Here is a 21,345-nt window from a genome sequence, read left to right as displayed (position 1 = left end):
GCAGCTAGGAAGTTCCTCTGAATCTCCAATCTAAAATTCCTCTGCTGAAGCTTGAGGCCACTGCTCCTAGTCCAGACCCCTACAGCCACAGAGAAAAACCCATCTCCCTCCTCTTCGGGTATTTGAAGACTCTTCTCAATTCCCTTCTTCAGACTAAGAGAAGACCCTCAGCCCCTTTCACTGCTCTGCCCCTCAGCTTCAGAAGCTGCTGCTGCTTATTTCTCTAAAACAATCCCCCTACTGTACATCAAATCCCCTTCCAAAATCCACAAGCATGCGCGTCCCCCCGCAGATGGCTGAGGCCATGTGCATGCCTAGGGGGAAAGGAAGGAGACGGAGTCAAGAGAACTCCTGCCGCCCCAACAGCTGAGGGCAAGGGACGGGCTCCAGCCATGCTGGGGAAGCTGCTCCCATCTCCACTGTGTCGTGGCCACTCGCGCTGCCCCACTTCCAAGAGAGCCCGATGCTTTATGGCCGATTGTCACACTAGCAGTGACAATGGAGATGATGGAGGGCCGCTCTCTGGTCCTTTAGTCTTGTCCCTAGCTTTGATACGTAACTCAAGACACATTTTTTGTTGAATTTTATTCAGTCTGCACCTGTCCGTGTTACTGAGGTGCACTGGCATAGGCAGGATGAGCTAGGTTTTAATCTCAAGCTTTTAGAGAGATAGGAAGACCACCTCCCAGCTCTGTGGCACAATCTCTCCAACAAGCCCCAAACATCACGCTGGCTTGGCAGCACCATATCACAGGCTGGTTCGTTATCCAGCATCAGTGCTGACCGGTACTGTGTTCCCCAAATACTCCTCTCATTAAACGTTTTCCCTGCATATGCTGGCTTGCACTTGCACAGGCTGAATCTCACTTTATTATTGGCTAACCTCCTCAGGTTTGGCATTACTTTATCTACCAACAGTGGGTTTACAACATTTCCCAATCTAATACCATCTACAGATTGTGGCCACAATCCTCCAGTCTGTTGTGCCAGGAGGGCTCATTGATTTCCCAGGCTTCTGGCAAGATTGGGGTTTCGTGTGTCCCTTATGTTCCCTTCCAGATGTTACAGAGCAGCCCTGCACTCAGAATACAGCTTTACACTTTGCAGGACTTTGTAACTAAAACCCTGCATGGGAAGCTCTTAATCTTATTTTGATCTTTATTTCTAGACTGTAGGTTCCTCTCTTTTCAGCTTCACCTCCATTTCCTGAGCAAAAGTACGGTGCATCGTTCTGCTGCAAAGAAAGGGAGTGGACCTCAGTCAGGGACTAGGGACGGACCAGAATATTCCACTTTCCGCATCAAGATCTAAATTGCTTTGGTTTACCCACTTTTCACTGCACAGTTAATCCATCCTTTCTCAAAAAGAGCCACTGAGGCTACAAACAGATGTTGGTCTTGTGGTAGGAGAAGTTGTGCTGGGTTATGTCCCAGCACAGCTGATCTGATTGACTGGCAGAGACAGACGTCACCGAGAGCCACTGTCTGCAGGATCGGGCCTCTGCCACTCCTGGGCTAGAGACATACATTCAAAATGCCTGAGCCTGAATTGATTCAATCTTTGCAGGTTAGTCTAACCTGCCTAGGCTAAACCAGTTTGCAACAGTAAAGACATTCCCCCTGGACTGAGGAAATGCAGGCACATGCCTGCCGTGGCTCAGGCTAGAAGCCGGGAGGTGCTAGAGCAGCCCCCCCTTGCCTCATCTAGGACACTATTTCTCAACCTTTTTTGTACCGGGACCCATTTGTAAACATCGATAGTTAGTCTCAACCCAGTGCCCCTCACCCCCAACCTGCTGCCCCCTGCCCCCGGGTCCCAGCTCCACAGTGTGTGGGGCAGGGGGTGGGTGTGTGGGGCATGGGGGGTCCCAAGCAACCCCTTGCAAGCTGTAACTCTGCCAGCCTCCAAGGGGAAAGCCACAGTTTCCCCTGCTTTTCTTCTTTAAAGGCGAATCCATTTTTAAAGTTTGTTCGTAACCCTTTCATATATTCTTGTGACCCACTTTTGGGTCACGACCCATGGATTGAGAAACACTGATCTAGGATAGCACGTTGTATACCAGAGTTCCTTAAATTTTACCCAGATGCCCTTGTGGTGAGCCTGACAACTTGCGCATACCTAAAAGTATAACATCCAAAAGGCCATCCAGGCGTGAAGATATCACGAGATAGAGAATCTATCACTTCCCTCGGTGGCAAATTTCCCTTGCTGTTACAGATGCATGTCTTATTCCCAGTCTGAATTTGTCAGGCTTTAGCTTCAAAACAGTGGCTCTTTTTATGCCTTTCTCTGCTAAATTGAAGAGTCTTTTAGTATCCGGTATTTTCTTGCAATTATACACTGTAATCAAGTTGCCTCTCAATCTTTCTTATGATAAATTAGAGACTTTAAGAGTTCAAACTGCACAGCATTTTCTCCGCCCTCCCAATCATTATTCTGGCTCTTTTCTACACCTTCTTCAATTTTTCAACAACCTTCTAAAAATACAAATGCCAGAACTGGACATAGTATCCCAGGAACAATCTCACCAAGGCTATCTACAGAGAGAAAATCACCTCTCTTCTTCTCCCATTGCTCCTTGGTTATATATCAGTTTTTTTCTGCTACAGTATTGTGATGGGAGCACATGGTGTCCACTATGACCCCAAGATCCTTTCCGGTATGAGTGATTTTCAAGATAGAGTCCCTCTGTCTAAGGTTATTACCTGCATTCCTGGTGATACTATCCTCGATGCATGACTTTCCATTTAAAAAGTATATACCCGAGATATTTTTTTTATTTGCCTTCCAGATTTTGCACCTTGAAATTGGTATTTTGAAGTGCTTTTTTTATACAAAGGGCTAGACACACACTCTTTTCAATTTTAAATGAAAACTGGGTGCCTCACACAGGCAAATGACTGCAGCAACTGGGACTTCAAGGAGAACAAGAAATAAATATTGCAAGACTTGCGATAAAAAATTGCAGGAGGTGGCAACACTGGAACGCATCCAATATGCCCAAGCCTCCTCTGCTCCTTAATGAATAACAATACTAAGTTACTATTTAGCATAGAGATTTTAAACAAGGTCTCCGTTACTTTCTGGTTCTTACTCCCCTCTTTTTTGCTTTCCTTGTTAAAGACCAATTTACAAAGCAATTAAGTAAATCAGTCATTTTAGAATCATTATAATTTCATCCACCTCATTAATTAATGGACATTCTCTAGCACTTTATCCCCAGATATGTTTGTAAGAGCCTCTTATTCTCCTTAACCCCCATGGCTAGCTTTAATTCAATTTGCTTTTTAGTGCCCCGTTTTTGCTGGGAGATTTAACCAGCTGCAAAAGGCTCAGCAGGCAAAACACAGGGGAGACGGGAGATAAGGACTGAAGATGCCAGTGAGTACATGAAGCTAGTGATGGCCTGAGGCTGTCAAACTTGCCTACCTTTTTAGCAAACTACCGTAGACAGTATTCAGATACCCTATCTTCTGATCAGGATGTGGGAAAGCTGCATGTTCAGATGACTGTGATTTACAGCAAACTTCTCTCCCGTGGGAAGACCCTCGATTGTGTCCCATTAAGCATGTCACCCTCCTTTTTTTTTTTGACAAAACACAATCATTTCCAAGGCTGGACATTTTTTGGGAGGGGGCGGGGGGGAAGGAATCACTACGCATGACTTTGCCCATATGATTTTCCTGCCTTCTTTACAATTAAGTTACGGCCCACGAAGAAGGTAGGGCAGGGTGGCGCCTTCGGACAACATTTCATGCTAGCATCTGATAAAGTAGGTTGTTGCCTACAAAAGCCCATGCTTCTCTGAACCAGTTAGCCTCAAAGGGCACGTTCAGATCAGCACGCATGTGCGTTTCGCCAGGGATAAATAGCAATGACACATAGTTGTGCCACTGCTACTTGTCCCCAAGGAATGCCCCTGCACGTGTGCTCTCGTATGTGGCAAGTTGCCTTCAGTGGGGTAGGGGACACTGGGAGGTGCTGGCCCCAGCAGCCTTACCTGGGGTCAGTCCTGGGGGTCTCCCAGGGCTCCAGCAGTGGCAATCCAGGTGTGTGAAGCCTTGTCAGCAGCCAGAATATGGCTCTGGCTGGCCAGGCTCTGATCTTGCTTGGTGCAATCTGCTGCCACGTATGCTGCCCTGTTTTTCAGAGGTGCAGTGTTTTTTTACTCCAGGATCTCCCAGTGTCAAAAACCCTGCAAATCAGCGCAGCGAACACCTGTGCATGCGGCGTGTGCACTTTGCGGTGCCGCAAACCTCAGGTGTGCGCTCACCTGGACATGCCCTAGGATGCCACCTTGCCCTACCTTTTGCCTGGCTTCAGACTGACGTGGCTAGCCACCTTTCTGGTTATGTCCCAGGTTAACTGTAAGAATATTCTGGTGGGTAAAGCAGGCCAAGACAAAGCTGACAACTGGGGAGAGTTACTCACACCAGACTTTGCTTGAGGGTTGCTGAACTGCAGGCAAACTTTTTTAGTCTCCAAGCTGCACATGTATATGAACCTAGTACTGGTAAGAACTACTAGCTTTACGGCCCCAGAGACCACAGTCACCGAGCCACTAAACAGACACGGCCCAGGCAGCAGCCATCCAAACACAGCCGCCACACTTTCAACCGGTGGACCACCTAGGAGATACGAAAGGCCAGTTAGGTTCCCCTTTGAGCTGAGGCTTCTCCGATGAGACTGTCAGCAGATGCTGCTTTTCACGGTGGTGACATGGTATATTTATCCAACTGGACTGAGACCAAACAACTTGATTCACATAAGCCACTGCAGAGACATGCTCTCATAACCAACCTGGGTTACAGTTCAACCAGTGATTCAGAATGAAAGGCTATTCTTCCTCCTTTGTCAATTTTTAGCAACATTTTATGCTATACAAAATGTCCCCCCCCCCACATTTTTTCTCTGTGACCCTAGTTATCCAGATGAGGCTTCCCTGCCCTAGGCTCTTGCTTCTCTCCCCTTTCGTCTTTCCCAAGCTACCAGTTGCTTCAGCTGATGCTGGCAGAGAACTCAGTGAAAACGTTGAAATTCCCTTCAAAGCTATGATCACTCCACAGAGCATACCATAAACACCACTGCCTGCTCCTCTGAACTAATATCCACTTGTACCAGCTCAACGCCTGCTCTCCATCTACCTGCAGATAGGAGAAACCTTAGAAACAATTTGATGATCACACAGAGGGCACAACCTTTAGGGGACACTGGACTCTGACCATCAACAAACACAAGTTTCCACCCATTTCATTCCCACTTCACATGCATTTCCAATTTTCTTTCCAGCCTGCACAGAAGGCAGCTGTGCACCACAGATACGCCCCCGAATCCTTTGCACTCTATTAAGTAATGCCTCTTTTGAAGCATCGTCAGTGCTGAGACTTCTGGGGCGCCAGAGAAAATTAAGACACCAGCTCTCTTCTAGGCAACACTTATGTTGATCAGTAGCAACTCCAGCATCTTCTGCAGAGTTATACCAGCGCTCAAGAGAGGAAAAAATCAGGTCTTAAGTGCTCATCATGTCAATGAACATAGAGCCATCCCTACCCGTATGTTAGCATAATTAGCTTCTGCTGTCACTTCTCTTCCTTCTGATTTTCAAAGAGGACTCAACTCCTGTTCATCTTGATGCACAAACAAAATGTAGCACTTCTAACGCCTGCTCTCGTCCCAGGGAAACAAAACCTAACATCACCGAGCAGCGAAATCAGACTTCAAACTGATCTACTGAGCTCAAGCCTCACTGGTTCGGTTGATGAATGCAAAACACTGCCTTATGAATGCAGAACGCTGCCATACGCTTTCGATCAAAATGGTGACAGTTAATAAGAGCAGCCTGAAACTTCTGAAAATAAATCCAACGTAATCAAATACTCACCGCTACACAAATTACAGCACACAAGTTGAGAGTGGAATATCAACACATCGCTCCTTTAAGAGTCCTCAAGTTTCTGAGAAAGCTTTAGCAAAAACCCAGAGCTTGATCAAGAGTGGTCCAGTGGATACGGGCTGGCTGGCAGGAAGCAGACCTGGGTTCGCACTGACTCACTGCATCGACCTCGACGGATAGCTTGACTTGTGTGTCTTACCTTCCTCCCGCTTGTCAAATGGGGACACTTTATGCTCCATTTTACAGAGAAAACCGCGACATGACTGCTATTTTCCTAATCAAAAGTCTTAAAAATGAGGGCTTGCTTTTGGCTAGGCATAGGACTGGGAGCGAGGAAGCCCTGAGTTGGAGTGGCACCTCTGACGGATGCTTTTACATCTCCCTGCTATTCAGGTTCCCCATCAGTAAAATAAATAGGGTTTCCACTAGCATAATTATCTTGCAGCCATTAGAAGGAACTAAAACTGTGGCTATGACGCGAAGGAGAGAGCAAAGAGCAGCGAGGATGGCTGAGTGCAGGGCAGAACTGTGATAGCTGTGATAATGCAGGGCAGGACTGTGACCACATGCAGAGCCAAAACTCAGGGGCAAACCCCGAGATCAAGATAAAAAGAGTCGTGTACCGAGTAATGGCTAAACCCCTTCCACAAAGAACAACTCAGGGCTGGAAAGGGACAAAAAGACCCAGGAGTCCCCTGACACAGGGCGACAGGACTCGCACTCACAAGTTACACAAAGGGTCCAATCAATGCAAAGCAATAAAGCATTTTTCTCAAGTTAAATGGGGAAACTGAGCCACCATGCCAGGGACAGGAAGTGACAGTCCATCCAGGTACTGGACAGGTAAGCTTTACTTTTACAGGTGTCAGGGGTATGGTGGCTAGCTGAATCACTGCCCCACTTCCGGTTTCTCCCAGTTCATCCCTTCAGATCAGCTGCTTCTTTCCCCGTCTCAGACTAGGATCGTTCATTAGGCACTTACTGGCCCCATTACCATCAAATCTGAACACGTTGCCGTTCGTAACCTACTTCTGTTTATAGTGCTCCTGCAAGGCAGGGCAGCACAATCAATGCTCCTTCACAGATGGGGAAACTGAGGCAGAGAGAGACTAAAATGGCTTGTCAAACCTCACACAGCAAAGTGGCAGGAACACAAACTTAGTCTGGGACCCAACTATATGGACATGTATGTGTACAAAACCACTTATCCCCCCCTTCCCTCCCCAGCAGACCTGACTGGGGTTTAAACACCCTTGATGCCTCCCTTTGTAACCCATGATTGGCAGTATTGATCAATAGCCTTCTTAAACAAATGATGCCCATTTAGTCATGAGAACAAAGTATCAGAGAAACAGCAACAAAGAGCCTATATAACAGGCGCACACACACAATATAAGCCTCCTATCTTATGCTTTACTTCCAAGATAAGGACTTCTCTTTACTACACAGGGGCTACTGGTAAAACATTACTGGCAAAGCATCACTGAGCAGGTGCAGCTTGCATTGGCAAAAGCAGGCCAGTACGGCATATACCATTTCCCTGAATCACACAAACTACAGAGGCAAAACCACTTTTAGTTGTCGAACTTCAGCTACATTTGGGCTTTTATTGTCATAAAAAAGCCACGGCCCTGACATTACTAGACAACCATACGCAACCAGAAGTGTCTAGTGTAGTTAGATCAGCCTCCCTCTCAAGTCGCAAGAATACGTGACACCCAAGTTGCCTTCTCCCAGGAAGGTTAGAGCCATCCGTGACCCACACGGGTCTCCACTCTCAACCTGTCAGCGCTGGCCTGTCCCATATTCTCTGGAAGAGGTGGTGCTGAAACGATCTGATCTTATCAGGCCATAAGTCACATTTTGGGATGCGGCTTGAAACATGCAATGAACGCAGACGTTTATGATCATATGTCACTGCCTTACACATTAACTGAATCTGTAGCAATCTTGTGAGTAGATAATCCTCTGCAATGTACAGATAGAGAAACTGGAACAGAGAATTCATCTACCTTAGGCCGCAGAGGGAACGCAGGGACCTTGGACTAGAAGGGGCTTCCCGGACCGAGGAAGGAGCTCGTCTCAGAGCTGTAAGCTGATTCTCTGGGACTCAAAGCTGAGTTATACCAAGCACCAAGTCCTGTGCTAAGTTAGATTCGAACTCCCTGCCCTTCTGGCAGCGCTCTCTCCTGTGCTGCAGACTGATCAAAAAGAATTACAAATTGAACCTCCGTTTGGGTTTTTTTTTGGTCTTTTTGTTTGCAGTGGATTTGAGAGCTGCTTCCCTCCTCCTTTTCTCTTTCTCTCTCTTTCCTGCTTTGTTCCTCCCTCCCTTCCTTCCATAGGCTTCTCACGTGGCCGCACATAAAATGGGTCATGATTTCACAACTGGTCAGATGGAGGGGAAGTTTCTACCGTTATTGTTTTATGGCTTTACCTTTTCTTCTCCCCTATCATTTACTTGATAAACCAATTCATTCCTTTAAAAATTAATCTCATCTGAGAATAGCAATGATAGATAGATAGATAGATAGATAGATAGATAGATAGATAGATAGATAGATAGATAGATAGATAGATAGATAGATAGATAGATAGATAAACTTTATACCAGTTATACTTATAACAAACTGTATACCATATATCTTAACTGGGGCAACACAGTGCACTTCCTGCAGCCAAATATTACCTCTTCAAATAGTTTCAGCCTTATTTTACTCAGTCAACATCCCCTGCCCCTGCCCTTGCCCCATAAGGCACATACAACCCAAGGAACTTTTTTTTAACAGCACGTACCAACATATATGAACCAACTGAAAAGTAATCATTTTTGGTGTAGAAGATAGCAAGACTCCACAACAATTTGGGAAGACAGCTAAATCCCACAGACTCCAGCTGAATTCAAGTGAATCCAACTGAAACTACGAGAAGTTAAATGCCCCTGCTACACGTTACATATACTATGCAATTAACTGGTCGATCGCACAATAAATTTAAACCAGTCACATGTGCAAAAGAAGACCAGCCAGAAGTGCAGAGTAAAGATCACACAATGAACTGGTTAATCCTGCAATTAATTTAGATGGGCCACACATGCAAAGTAATTATCATGCAATAAAAATGACTATATCCAGCCATAAAAAGAGCCAACCAGCTATAAAGTTAGTGCTTGAAAATGTATAACAATTCTATAGCTGGTTTCTATCCAGCTTTAATTTGAACATGTAGCAGGGCTCAGAGGCAAAATGGAACTGAAATGTAGACAGGCCAGTGGTACCAATAACCAAAATGTAAAAGGCATGCATTGACCTTTCATTAAGATCTGATTCAGAGTTAAAACTGACAGCCAGAGCTGTCCTTGTTCCTATAAAAGCATACCAAGGATCTCTAAAATCACCAGTCACTCTGCAGCTTCCAAATTTATGGGTATAATAATGAGAGCAAAAGGATACCGCATTCCATCCAGGTTTCTTTCCTGTTGAGAACTCGGCCCTCACAATTTTTAAAGGGTGGCTAATTTAATGCTGAAATAAATCTAAACTATTTCCAGTGAGGAGCAGAGAAGATGGGGAGGCTCCAGGGACCAGTAGTGGGATAAGGAGCCTTTCAAGTCTACATGGGTTGTTCAAATCCAGTTGCAGCTGAAAACAACCATCTGATGGCTACACCCAAGGGCCTCTTTGAATCACGGTGGTGGATTACTTGACAATCAGCCATAGTACAACAAACATCTCAACTGTTACTCCTGCTGTGAGCCTCAGCAGCAGCGGTGTGTGACTATACCAGTATTCATATTATATAGGTAGGACCAGGGATCTTGGTTTTCTTTGATGAAAAAAAAAACAAACCCACTTTCCAGATTAAAAAAAGTAACCCAAAATCCATATTTTTCTGTGATTAAAATGAAATACTACTATCTATCTATCTATAGCTATCTCTCTCTCTCTATATATAGATTTATACAGACAGATAGATAGTTATATATATTTTAGTGGTGTTTCATTTTAATTATAGAAAAATGTGGATTTTGGGTTACATTTACAACTGGGGACTATTCTAAATCAGAGAAAACCAGGATCCCTGGATATGACTAAGGCAACCATAATCTTATCCCTCAAAGTGGTTCTCCCACATTAACAGCAAAAAAGCTTTCAGTCCTGCTTCTTTCTCCCTGTTCTGCGGCAGAGGATTTCCCACTCCTGTTTCAGACATGGCAAACTTCAATCTTTAAACTGAGTTCGTTCTCTTTCCTGCTTCCCCAATAAACCAGTTTGCTCCAATGAAAAACATGCAAAAGCATATAAACTGGGGGCCAAATGTAAACCCTGGGTTTAAAAGACCCTTGATTTCTGAGGTAGTTTGAATTCAGATCTAAATGTTGCATCACAGCCAAAGAGACAGCAAAGCTGAGACACGCAGCAGCATAAGGACATAGATTTTTGTACTGCCTTTACAATTATCTTTAAAAAGCCGAAAAACAAGAAGGCAAAAACATAGGAGACATTCCCACTAAAGACTGGTGCAAGCAATTATTTCACTTCTAATGGAAACTGCTGTAGGCTTTTTCCCTTTTCTTATATATCACCACCCATATGGTTTCTCCATCCCCTTCTACTAACTCACGGGAAGGGCATAAAACTTTCTTGCCCAGCATGGAGATTTAACCATTATGCCTGGGAGACGTGGGATTTCCAGTGCCTGATGCTGATGTTGTAATCTCTAAAAATAACAGGCATCATGATTCTCCTCCTTCTTAAAACGATGCAAAACCAGGAGTCACAAAGTAGTCACTGGAGTTATAACAGCATAAACCCACCCCAAGGAGAATCAGGGTCGGTATTTCCAGCAGTGAGAGACTGGCAAGCGCCAAAACGCTGCCGCTCTGCAGGTGGGCATCCTGCTGACCACTGCTGTTACCACTCCTCTGCTCTCTTGAAACTGGACAACAGAAATGTGAAGTCTGCGCTTCGCTGGCGTGACTGGCTGATGTGGTACTTACACTACTGGAAAGGTTCTGAGCATACTTTACATGGGGAGGGAAAGTCAGAAAGCCTCGTGGGGGTCTTCGGTGTTATTTACCATTCTGTAACAGAGACAATTTAGAAAAAGACAGTTATCACTCCCAAAAAAACAAAGGTTTATTTTATTATCTGGCTACTGACAATAACATTTGGATAGCGCTGCGCTGGGTAACCTTATACAAGCCTAGCCGGGCTTTTACAACACATCTACTAGAGAGATGCAGCCAGGATGATAATGGAAATTCCTAACCAGTACATATATGTTGGTTCCCAAAAAAAACAGCCCTACTAAAACAAGATCAGTGCACTGTCTCATGAAGTACAGTACCCCAACCTTCCTGCCTGTCCTAGACTATAAGCTCTGCTGGTCAGCGGGGGCTGAACTGCAACTGTACACTGCACACACTGGGGACATATTCAGAGATGTTAGGAGCTAGAAGGGACCCCTCGAGATCATCCTGCGCTTGGGCAGGAAAAATTGCTGGGGTCAGATGACCGTAGCAAGGTGCGCATCCAGTCATTTTTTGAAGATCTGCAGGGTAGGTGACTGTGCCACCTCTGGGGGAGTCTGTTCCAGAACCTGGTCACTCAAATCATAAAGAAAATTTTCCTTATATCCAATTTATTGACTTCCCACTTCAAAAGCAAAAGCCTGCTGTGAGAGAGAACCTTGTAAAAGCCCCGCCAAGTGAGTAGTGATCTGCACTTCGAAATACTGTGCAATGCTGTGCTCATTTTCAGAACAGAAAGCAAAGAAACCGAGTGCAGGAAGGGACCATAAGAGGTCACCTAGCACAAGGGCCAGTGAGCTGGGGCCCATGGGTTGGATCTGGCCTGTGGAGAGACTGTATCTGGCCCGAATCGATGCCAACAGAAGTGGTAGCGGGGTCGCAAATGGCAGCCCACCGTAGGGCCAGCTGCGTTAATTCAGCTCGCCGTTGCAAAAAGTGGCTGACCCCTGATCCCTCTGCCCTGAGACAGGATTAACATGGATGCAGCCATTATTGGGGTCCCAGTTAGGAAAGCCTGTCTGTGAGCCTCTAACTTCTCCTGTGCCACCTTTCAGTTGTTCCATCTGAAGCACTGCTAGGGCCCAACCTTCTTCCCTTTGTCTTCAGGCAGAGCTTTGCCATCGATTTTAAGGCACCCTTTGTCTTTACATCTGGGACATAATTCTTCACATGTCAACACCATGCATATTGCAATGACTCATATTATAAATGGAGAGCTTACAGAGCTAGGAAGGCTGACCAGCTGAATGCTCTCTGTGAGAATATATTTTAAATCTGGAAACATTAAGTGTTGCTCTCTGGATAATCTGTAACAAATCCATCTCCTTATATAATCAAACAAATACGTTAAGGTACACAGCAAGCACTCTTGTGAGAAAGCTGATATCTGGGGCTATGTGTGTCTTATAAACTGAGCCTCCATTTAGGAAGAGAGAGGTTATTACCACTTAAGAAATAAGACTAATTGCAGTCACCAAATACCTTGCAGCAGTTGCAGAAGAGTTAGTTAGTTCATGTCATTTGCAAGTGGTTCTAAAGTAGGCACTAAATATTAGGAAAATGAATGACCTAATGCTTTCTTTAGCTACCATTGCTGGTGTCTTTCTCCCCAGACTGACATAGATTGAAAGCACTGCAAAGGTAATCAACCAGCGGAAAAGTGGAAGGCAGGTCATCACAGTTAGGCAGACTATGGAAAAAATTAGTTGTACGACATACCGCTGAGGATTTGCCTTCCTATAATATGCATTACTAGAACTAGAATTATCAGTAGGAAAACACTCGAATACCCAGGGACGCAGAATCGCATGAATCAGGACTACACTGCTGGCAAACGATGGCAAACCTTCCAGTGCAATAAGCAGCAATGCTGGACTCCCCATTCCCGATGAGAAGGGATTTAAGGGAGAGGGGAAAGGGACACTGCTTTGTTTCAGCCCTTAGGATCAGGTGGGCATATCCTAAACCATTTCTTGAGATGCCATGCATAACCCTGGCATTGTCCTCAATTGGGGAGCTGGATCTGATGAGCTCACGAGGTCCCTTCCTGCCCTAAACTTCTGTGAATTCTCCCATCTCTTTCTACTGCCTAGGACACCAGTCGTGACACTGTTAAATCACTGAGAGATAGGAAAAGACAGACCCCAGGGATTTCCTGCAGCCAGCCCCCCCAAAATCTTCCCTCCAGAAACAGTTCTGCAGCAAAACACTTCCCAGTTAAAACTCGACTGCATTAAAAAACTACAGTCGCAAAAGCAATGAGATCATATTGTTGACTGGTTGCCAGATTTTGTCTTTGAAAACCAAAGCAGGGTTTTTTTTGTGTTGAACAAAAATAAATGATAGCCTTAAATATATACAAACTTTCTGAAGGACACAGTATCTAGTGACAAGCATCTTAGGACTCTAGTTCTCATGCCTCCTTCTAGGATGAGAGCTTGGAAGAAGGCCTGAAGAAAACAGAAGATCAAACTGATGATCGTGAAACAATGTTAAGAAGTGGACTTGGGGCTGCATAAGATAAAGGGAACAAATCTGGAGGAGGCAGTAACAGGACTCCTAGAAAGGACAGGATGGTAAAGATTTCCAGTACATTATAAATCAGTTCGGGGAGTTTGGTGCATGGGTGTGAATTGAGAATGGAAAAGGAAGGAAGTGCTTCAGAGGATGCTGAGCTTGTGAACCGGGGTGGTGAGGGCAATAACAGAGATTCAGTGGAAACGGAAAGGGAAAGAAAAGGCTTTGGGAGGTATTAGGGTTTTGCTGGGATAAAAGCTGTGGTGGCTGGTGGGATATTCAGGAGGAGATTGCTGGTAGTCACAGACACAGGAGCGAAGTATAGGGTAGACCTGACAGTCCTCCAGGCAGCTGTAATTGCAAAAGCAAAGGCTACATAGGAAAAAATGCAAGGGAAATAAATTCTTCCTTTAGCTGCTTGCAGAGCAGAGCCAACAGCCACTAGACAGGGTCACAGCTGGTTCTCCCTGCCCAAAGGATGGTTGGTCTAAAGTTCACGTGAGCACAGAGAAATTGTGAAGGGGACATGTCAAGGATCTTTCCGATCCGATTAATCGTCAGAAGGGAAACAACCGAAACATCATTTTAGCCAGATCGTGCAACCTAAAGAATATGACTTCAGCCATCAAACTTCTCAAACAGCCCATTGATACCATTCTTTTTATTATAAACTAATATGCTGAACCAGGTTTAACAATAGCAGCAAAAACAGGTGTCGCTGTAATCTACGGCTGATATGCAAGTAAAAACTCACAAACCTTTGCCCTCTTCGCATTATTAAATAAATTACCTGTTAATAACACAGGGAAAACATACAACTGGCAACCCGTCCAGTTTCTAGTAGGGATAATAAAAGAATTCAATATTAATATGGAAATCGTGGCCGCAATTGTAGAATCGAACGTAATGAACAAGCCTGTCTCCAGCTTAAGTTGCTATAGAGGCAGCTTAAATTTACAATGGATGAGTCTTCGTGGCAATCTGTTTTTCAGATATTAAAAATCTCATTTTCTCTGTGCCAAGGACAAGTGGATGTGTGAAGCATTGGAGTATCAACTCTGCATTTGTCTCACTCGACATGAAATCATTCTCATTTTAGTTCAGGTTTTCTAATATGTTCTTGGGAACCACTTCAGGTTTCTCCATTTCTCCCTGGATGCAATTAGATGTGGTGAAGTACAGCTCACCCTGCCCCACCACCACTGGCGGTAGCAAGGAGGAAGTTTCTTGGCAAAGATTGCACCAATAGCACTTTATTTGGACAAGAGATTAATATTTCAGATTTCTTTCCAGTGAGTCACAGTGGTGAAAAATACAACTTCTGCGTGTTCCTCTTATGCCTTCCATCAGAGGAACTTAACAGGGTTTCAAAAACAATGAATTAAGAGTCTGTCTTTGTGAGGCAGGCAAATTTTAGATGATTTACAGAAGGTGACTGAGGAAGAGAATCTAAGTTATGGCTTAGGGCCACCCTGTGCAATGCCAGTGGTCGGACGGGCACTATATCTGCCTCGGAGGGTGCTCTTCTGATTGATGAAAGGACTCCTTCGGCTCAAGTGGTGCAGGTCTGTGCTGTGGTGCTGAAGACCTCCAGTTGATTCCCCATAAGAAAGTTGTTAAATCCGCCTGGTGCAAATCACCCCCGGTACTGCAGTGCTGAATTTTGTTTTGCAAACTAGAAGCAAAACCCAAATAATTGGATTCACAGTCCTGCGCACCAGTCATAGAGGAGTCCTTCCTCTCAAAACTGAGATAACCCAAGAGATTGAATGTCATGGATTTATAGTTTAAAGCCAGCTGCGACTGTGAGGTCATTGAGCCTGGTCTCCGTCTAAAAACAGGCTGTTAAATTTCCCCTACTAACCCTCATTGAGCCTAAAAATGTGTATTTGACTAAAGCAGAACTTTTATTTGGCTAAAACATATCTTCCAGAAAGCTGTCCAGCACTGATCAGAAGACATCAAGAGATGGAGAATCCATCACTTTTTTTCATAGTTAATCACGCTCTCTGTTAGAAATTTGCACCTAACTTCTCATTTGAATTCATCTGGCTTCAGCTTCCAGATATCAGTTCTTTAATTTAGCAGAGAAAGGCACAACAAGAGTTCTTTATTCTTAGGAGAGGTTCAGACTGACTAACGTTTGCACGGTACCTTGAAAAGTCCATGTGCTATATTTATTTTAAAAAGACAGGCTCATCTGGTGGTTTGGGGACATGTACAAAAGTAGAACTGGCTTCCAGAATATGAAAGTCTCACCATCAAACCGAACTGAGAAAGCTCACAAGCTATATGACAGTCCACTCAGCCAACTTTCCCAAAATAGGACGATTGAAAATAGATAAGCATTGGAATATGGACCTGAAGGTGCAAAACTTTGGTTTCTGGGAAAGAAGCTGCAGGGCTGAGAGCGCTTTTGCTAATAATTCCCTGCCACTAGCCCCTCCCAGTTACCCCTCGGGGATGGTCATTTAAATTCATCATCCAGTTTCATCACTCATGGCATCAACATGGCGAGGAAAGCTGTTTTTCACATAGCCAGAAGACGGTCAGTAAAGTGCTTTATAGGTCTAACTCAGGTATGGCTAGGGGCAATTTGGGGATGATCGTAAACTTTAGTCCCACATGGAAGACAATAATCTAACTTCAAAGTGACAAAGGCACAAATTACTTTATCCCAGGGGTGCCAAACTTGTTGCAGGGTTGGCTCGTAGACATCCCCCACTCTCCTCCACTGATGCCAGTCCGTTGGCTGCCTCTGTAGGAACAAACCACGGTGCCAGGCTTTTCACGGTGCTGCTAGGGCTCCCGCGCTGCTGCTGTCACCCAGGTGCTTGGTAGCCAAGCTGGTAAGAGCCATGGCACAGGAGCCCCAGCAGCATCGCAGGAAGAAGCTTGGCATGGCAGACCCTTGGCTGCAGCTGCAGGAAGCTCCCCCATCAAGACTGCAGGCTGGATCCAGCCCATGAGCTATATGCCTGACACCCTAAAGAAGAGTGGGGAGGGCCTGAAAGCTACATAATGACTGTTAGAAGTTTGATTTTCCAGAGAATCTCACTGTCCAGGCCAGGTTTCTCCTGTACCAAACATTTCTCAAGCATCAGTCAAGTGGTGGGTGGGAGGTGAAGGTGAACAGGATGCAGAGGCTTGCTAATGCTCCTTCCTAAAGAAAAGGCTGCTAACTCATAGCTGAAGTGACAGAAACAGCGCTGGTTGCTGCAGTTACTAGAGTCTCCGGAAAGAGCTGAAGATCCATTAAGACATCTAAGATGTGACTTTCCACTCTTTCAGGAGTGCCAATATCCTCTTCAGCCAACCTGCGTTACTTCGGTCATATAATGACTTCACATGTGTTACCAATCCTCTGTCTACTATAGCCAAAAGTGAGCACTAAATGAGGAACGAGCATAGAAGGACTTCTGCGTCAGGAGCCGAGGGAATAGAAAAGTATTCTGCTAAGCTATGGCAGACCTGGTTTTAGTATTATCATTTTTCCACAGAACCCTCCAAAACCTCCAAAGTCCCCTAACTTAAAAAATGTCTCTACTTTAGTGAGATGCACCTTGACCTCAGTAAAGGACTCATCGTTTGGTCCGTTAAAGGAAAATCGGCTCCATTCTTCCTATTTCCATTCCCAGTAAAACATCACCAGTGGAAGCGTTTTAAGCACTGGTAAAGCAGGCTGGAGGGGGGTCCTTAAGCCTTTGATAACCCAGACTCTTCCTTGGTGTTCCCCATGCCTATTTAATGCTGTTTTCAACATGGGCTACCTGGCGCAGCTGGGGGAGTGGGCAGGAACCCAGATTCTACTTTCGCTCTGGTTGGCAGCTCACCCACTTTGCAGCGAGAACCCAGGCTAACCAATAGTCCTCCATTGCCTTTCCACAATTTCCCCACATAATGAGTACAGGCAAACCCTCCTGCAATTCAGAGAAAAACAGCAGTTCAGGTCACTGCAGTGCAAGGAACCATGGGATATGCCCCCATAATTCATAGCAACTCCAGGGGAAATGCACCGACCAACGAGGACAAAATAACTCGGTACGGCTCTGAAGGGCAGCTGCTCACACCTGGGCTGGGCTAGCCTGGGTGCTGATCAGCTGGGCTAAGACTACGACAAGGATTACACTACAGTGCGGAGTTGGCCCCTTCCTGAAAGTGGAGCCTCAATGACTCATTTTATTCTTGCCTTTCTGCTGAGTCTGCCAAAGGCACCAATTAGTATTAACTGCCCTGCCAGTTCTGTGATGTGGACACTTGTTGACTAAGACTATTATATACATTTATTACAAAAGGACACAGAGCTCTCCGTTAATGTCAGGGCCTGATGACACTTGATAGCACATGCCAACGTGGGAAGGGTAAGTCTACAGTGCAGAGCACTGCACCATATACCACCCACATCCACACAGCTGCGTGTGCTACCGCTATAGTTACACACGTTCAGCAGAGGTTTCTCTCCTATCCCAGGGCCACTCGAGGAACGGTTATGCAGTTCTGCATGTTCATTTCTGTTCTTTCCAAAGTGGTGCCAAACCCATGGTTCCAGTACAGGTGGATGAGCTGCTCCTGCTCCGTTTGCGCTCTTAGCATGGCAGTGCAATGGACCTGAAGAAGGTATTTCAGCAGCAGTTTCTGTGGCAGTAGATCTTGAACAGGAAATTCAATTGTGCTGCATGCTGACTTGTCAGGGCAGAGACAACTTTTGAAAGATGCAAGTGTTGTGAACCCCAGCCATGTCTGGCACAGGAAGAGCAGACAAGAACAGCAGATTTACATTGACAAGTGGACCTGGCATCACCAGCGATGGCTCTAGAATGTCAACATAGGAAACCAAACTTCCCTGGGGCTGTGAGGAGCATATCCCAGCCCTCCAGCATCAGGATATGTAAACAGGGTAGGCCAGACCGGTGAGGAAGTTAGCTATAGTCTCTAGCAACTAGATAGTCCAGGCTATTACAGATCAGTGGCTACCTAGTTTGATGTTGGCAAGTCAGTCAGCAGAGCTGCAGTTGTCCAGTTTGGTGAAGCAGTTAATATCGTGATCCATCTAAAAATTAATTTCAGGAATGTCAGAGGTGGGTTCAATGACTGACTTTGAAAGAATAGCTTCTCAGACTGAGCTGGGGTCATTCACACCACTCGTATGCCCATGCTGTGCCTCTCTCTCTCAGTGCCCGAATGCCAACCACAAAGATTTGGATTGGTACCCATACCCATGTAGACCTAGCTCAGTCACAAGGACAAGATCACAAACATCAACACAGGATACACCAGTACGATGCACAATGGTAAGATTAGGAGGAGATATAACTTATTTGAATAACAAAGGACCTTATTCCCTCCACTAAACATGGTTCTCAATGGATAGTGTTAAGCCATATCCTGATATTACGTACGCCTGGAAAAAGAAGGTTTAATGGCACATTTGGCTGTTACAGGACAGTGGCAGAGCATGCATTTGGCCAACTGAAAGCACGATAACACTGCATACAACCCAATGCGGAAGCCAATATGGCCAATACTATTATGGTAGCAACCCCAACCCTATGTAGCATAAGCAAGGAAAAGGACAACTTTCAGTTAAAGCAGGTTCAAAACATTACTAATTTGCACCTGCTGTTACTAAGGGAGGGTGTAGGCAAGCCCTGCATTGCAGGGTGATTTGACTGAAGAAATGCAGTGATGTGACAGGAAATGCAAGGCTGCGCGCTGGTGGAACATGGGCCATCTATTATTGTTATCTTATGATAAACATGAGACTTTTCAAAAGCTTTGGGATGAAACTTCCTGACTTCTCCTTTTTTCCCCCAAGCACTCATGCCCCAAATATGCTGTACAATCAAACCAACTCAAGTACTATCACAATATTTAGTGGTCTGAAAAGAACCACAGGAGCTTCAGCTGCCTGGGAAGCAATAAGAGAAGAAGTGCGAAAAAATACAAACTGTACAAAATTGTGCTAACACGTACAATACAAGTAATAGTTTTAGGGTGGTAGGTGTCAGAAGTAGACCTGGTCTCCTTCCCCACAGCTGTACAAGGGTAAACAGGAAACATCTGACTGTTCCAGTTCATGGAGCAGTTTCAAAGCCCACCCAACCCCCTGCGGCCCATTGCTGGAAGGCATGGCAGTTAGGCAGTGGTGATAGTGCTGGAGCTGGCATAAGAGCTGGGCCTGACCCTGGTGGCAGGTGCTCAAGGACATCTTTCTGCTGTGCTCAGCCTTGCTGCTTCATCCCCTAGATGTGCCCGAAGTACTGCTCATTTGTTCTGTCCCCCTCTGTCTGCTTCCCCCTTCTCCTGCTCTGATAGCCCAGGTGATCAGGAGACCTCTCTTAAAAGGTGTGAAGCTTTCTGTGCAGCAGATCACATCCGAGGCATCTCCTTTCTCCGCTGTTCACTCATGGCCCTCTCCCCAGAGAGCAGTGATGGTTTTCTCAGCCCAGCAGAGGTGGAAGTCCTGCCAAGGAAATGAAACATCGGGTTTTTTTGTCCATGAAGAGAAAGAAAAAAATTCCCTTATTATGTTCTGTATCACAACAAGGTAACATCCTGATCTATTTATCTGCTTGGTTGGTGTGCATCGCTTCCATTTCTACACACTGACCTCCTCAGAAGCTGCAGAAAGCCACATGGCCAGCCCACAGGCATGCTAAAGTAAAATAACTTAATCAGTGCTTTTTTTTAAATTTGGAGTTGGGAGCAGGTGGAGAACTCAGACTGGGGCCAATGTTGCTGTCAGCATTACTGCAGGACAGGGAAGATTTAAATGAAGAATGCCTCATAATAGGCAGCAACCTTTCCAGACCAAGGATGGAAGTCCATCCACTTAGGCAATGGGAATGTTTGTGCCATGTGCTGACTGAATTGCATACTGAAGTGTGGGGAGGGCCTGCAAGCTATGTAATGACTGCTGGAAGTTTGATTTTCCAGAGAATCTCACCGTTCAGGCCAGGTTTCTCCCACACCAAACATTTCTCAAACATCAGTCAAGTGGTGGGTGGGAGGTGAAGGTGAACAGGATGCAGAGGCTTGCTAATGACCAAACTAGCTCCTTTCAGCCTGGAGAGTGCATCGTGCAAAGACAGTGCCTAGAGGCCAAGCGACACTACTCCAAAGGGGGAACGCAGCAAATGGGATTTATACTGCCGGCTGTAAATGCTGGTAATGGTACAATTCCAACATCCCAGGAGCCTGATGGTTACAAATTGAGCAATATATAGTAGGATGTATATATATGCACAAGCACTCATGCCTGCTAAAACCCATCATTGCAGACGAGGACAAGTGTGGCTTCTGCCCCCAGGTGGAACTGAAGTTATTCCATGGCATGCAATGCCCCCATAATCAGTGTTTTGCTCATCAGACCCTGAAAACCTCTCTCCCTTATGCTAAATCTCTCCCACTTATCACAACAAAGATGGTAGCAGCGACTTACCCGACTCCTAGTCCAGTGCTGCTTCCCTGAAGGGATCCCTCTTGGGTCCTGGGCATTGCCTGCCTCATCCTGCCAGCTGGCCATGGTCTTTAGCAGAGTGCTCTTCTTCCTCCTCCATCCTGCTAGATGCCACGGCCTCCTCTAACACAGCCTCATCTCTGCCTTTAACCTAAAGATCAGACCATCCCTCTTCAAGGACCTGGCTTGCAGGATGGTAGGCTAGACACTCTGTGCATTGCCACACATCTGACAAGACCGCTCAGAGTAGGAGCAGGTGGGCAGGGAGTTGCTAAAAATGCAGTTGCCTTCCTCTGCAGAAGCAGCTGTAGGTTTTTAAACACACTCCCTTGCACAGGACAGTATCTTTTGGCACCTCACCTCTGTCAGCTTCTTCGTGGTCTTACTGTACAAACACAGGTTTTTGGTGCTTCTCCCTTAACTTGCGTTGTTTGCTGTAATCAA

General features: G+C 45.5%; 1 protein-coding gene across 9 annotated transcripts in view; it reads right to left on the bottom strand.

The window, feature by feature from the left end:
• The window catches only part of HMBOX1 (homeobox containing 1), a 153,555-nt gene that overhangs the window by 76,828 nt on the left and 55,382 nt on the right, over window positions 1-21,345 (bottom strand). For 2 of the 9 annotated variants that reach the window (XM_019483816.2, XM_014610236.3), the window contains exon 2: window positions 10,893-10,976. The exons of the other annotated variants lie outside the window; for them this stretch is intronic. In XM_019483816.2, the coding sequence (XP_019339361.1) occupies window positions 10,893-10,915 (23 nt within the window). In that variant the 5' untranslated portion in view covers window positions 10,916-10,976. The remainder of the gene's footprint in view (window positions 1-10,892; window positions 10,977-21,345) is intronic. 9 annotated transcript variants of the gene reach the window in all.

Source organism: Alligator mississippiensis, chromosome 1 (genome assembly GCF_030867095.1).
Source record: "Alligator mississippiensis isolate rAllMis1 chromosome 1, rAllMis1, whole genome shotgun sequence".
Lineage (NCBI taxonomy): Eukaryota > Metazoa > Chordata > Crocodylia > Alligatoridae > Alligator > Alligator mississippiensis.
This window is presented reverse-complemented; position numbering and strand designations above follow the sequence as displayed.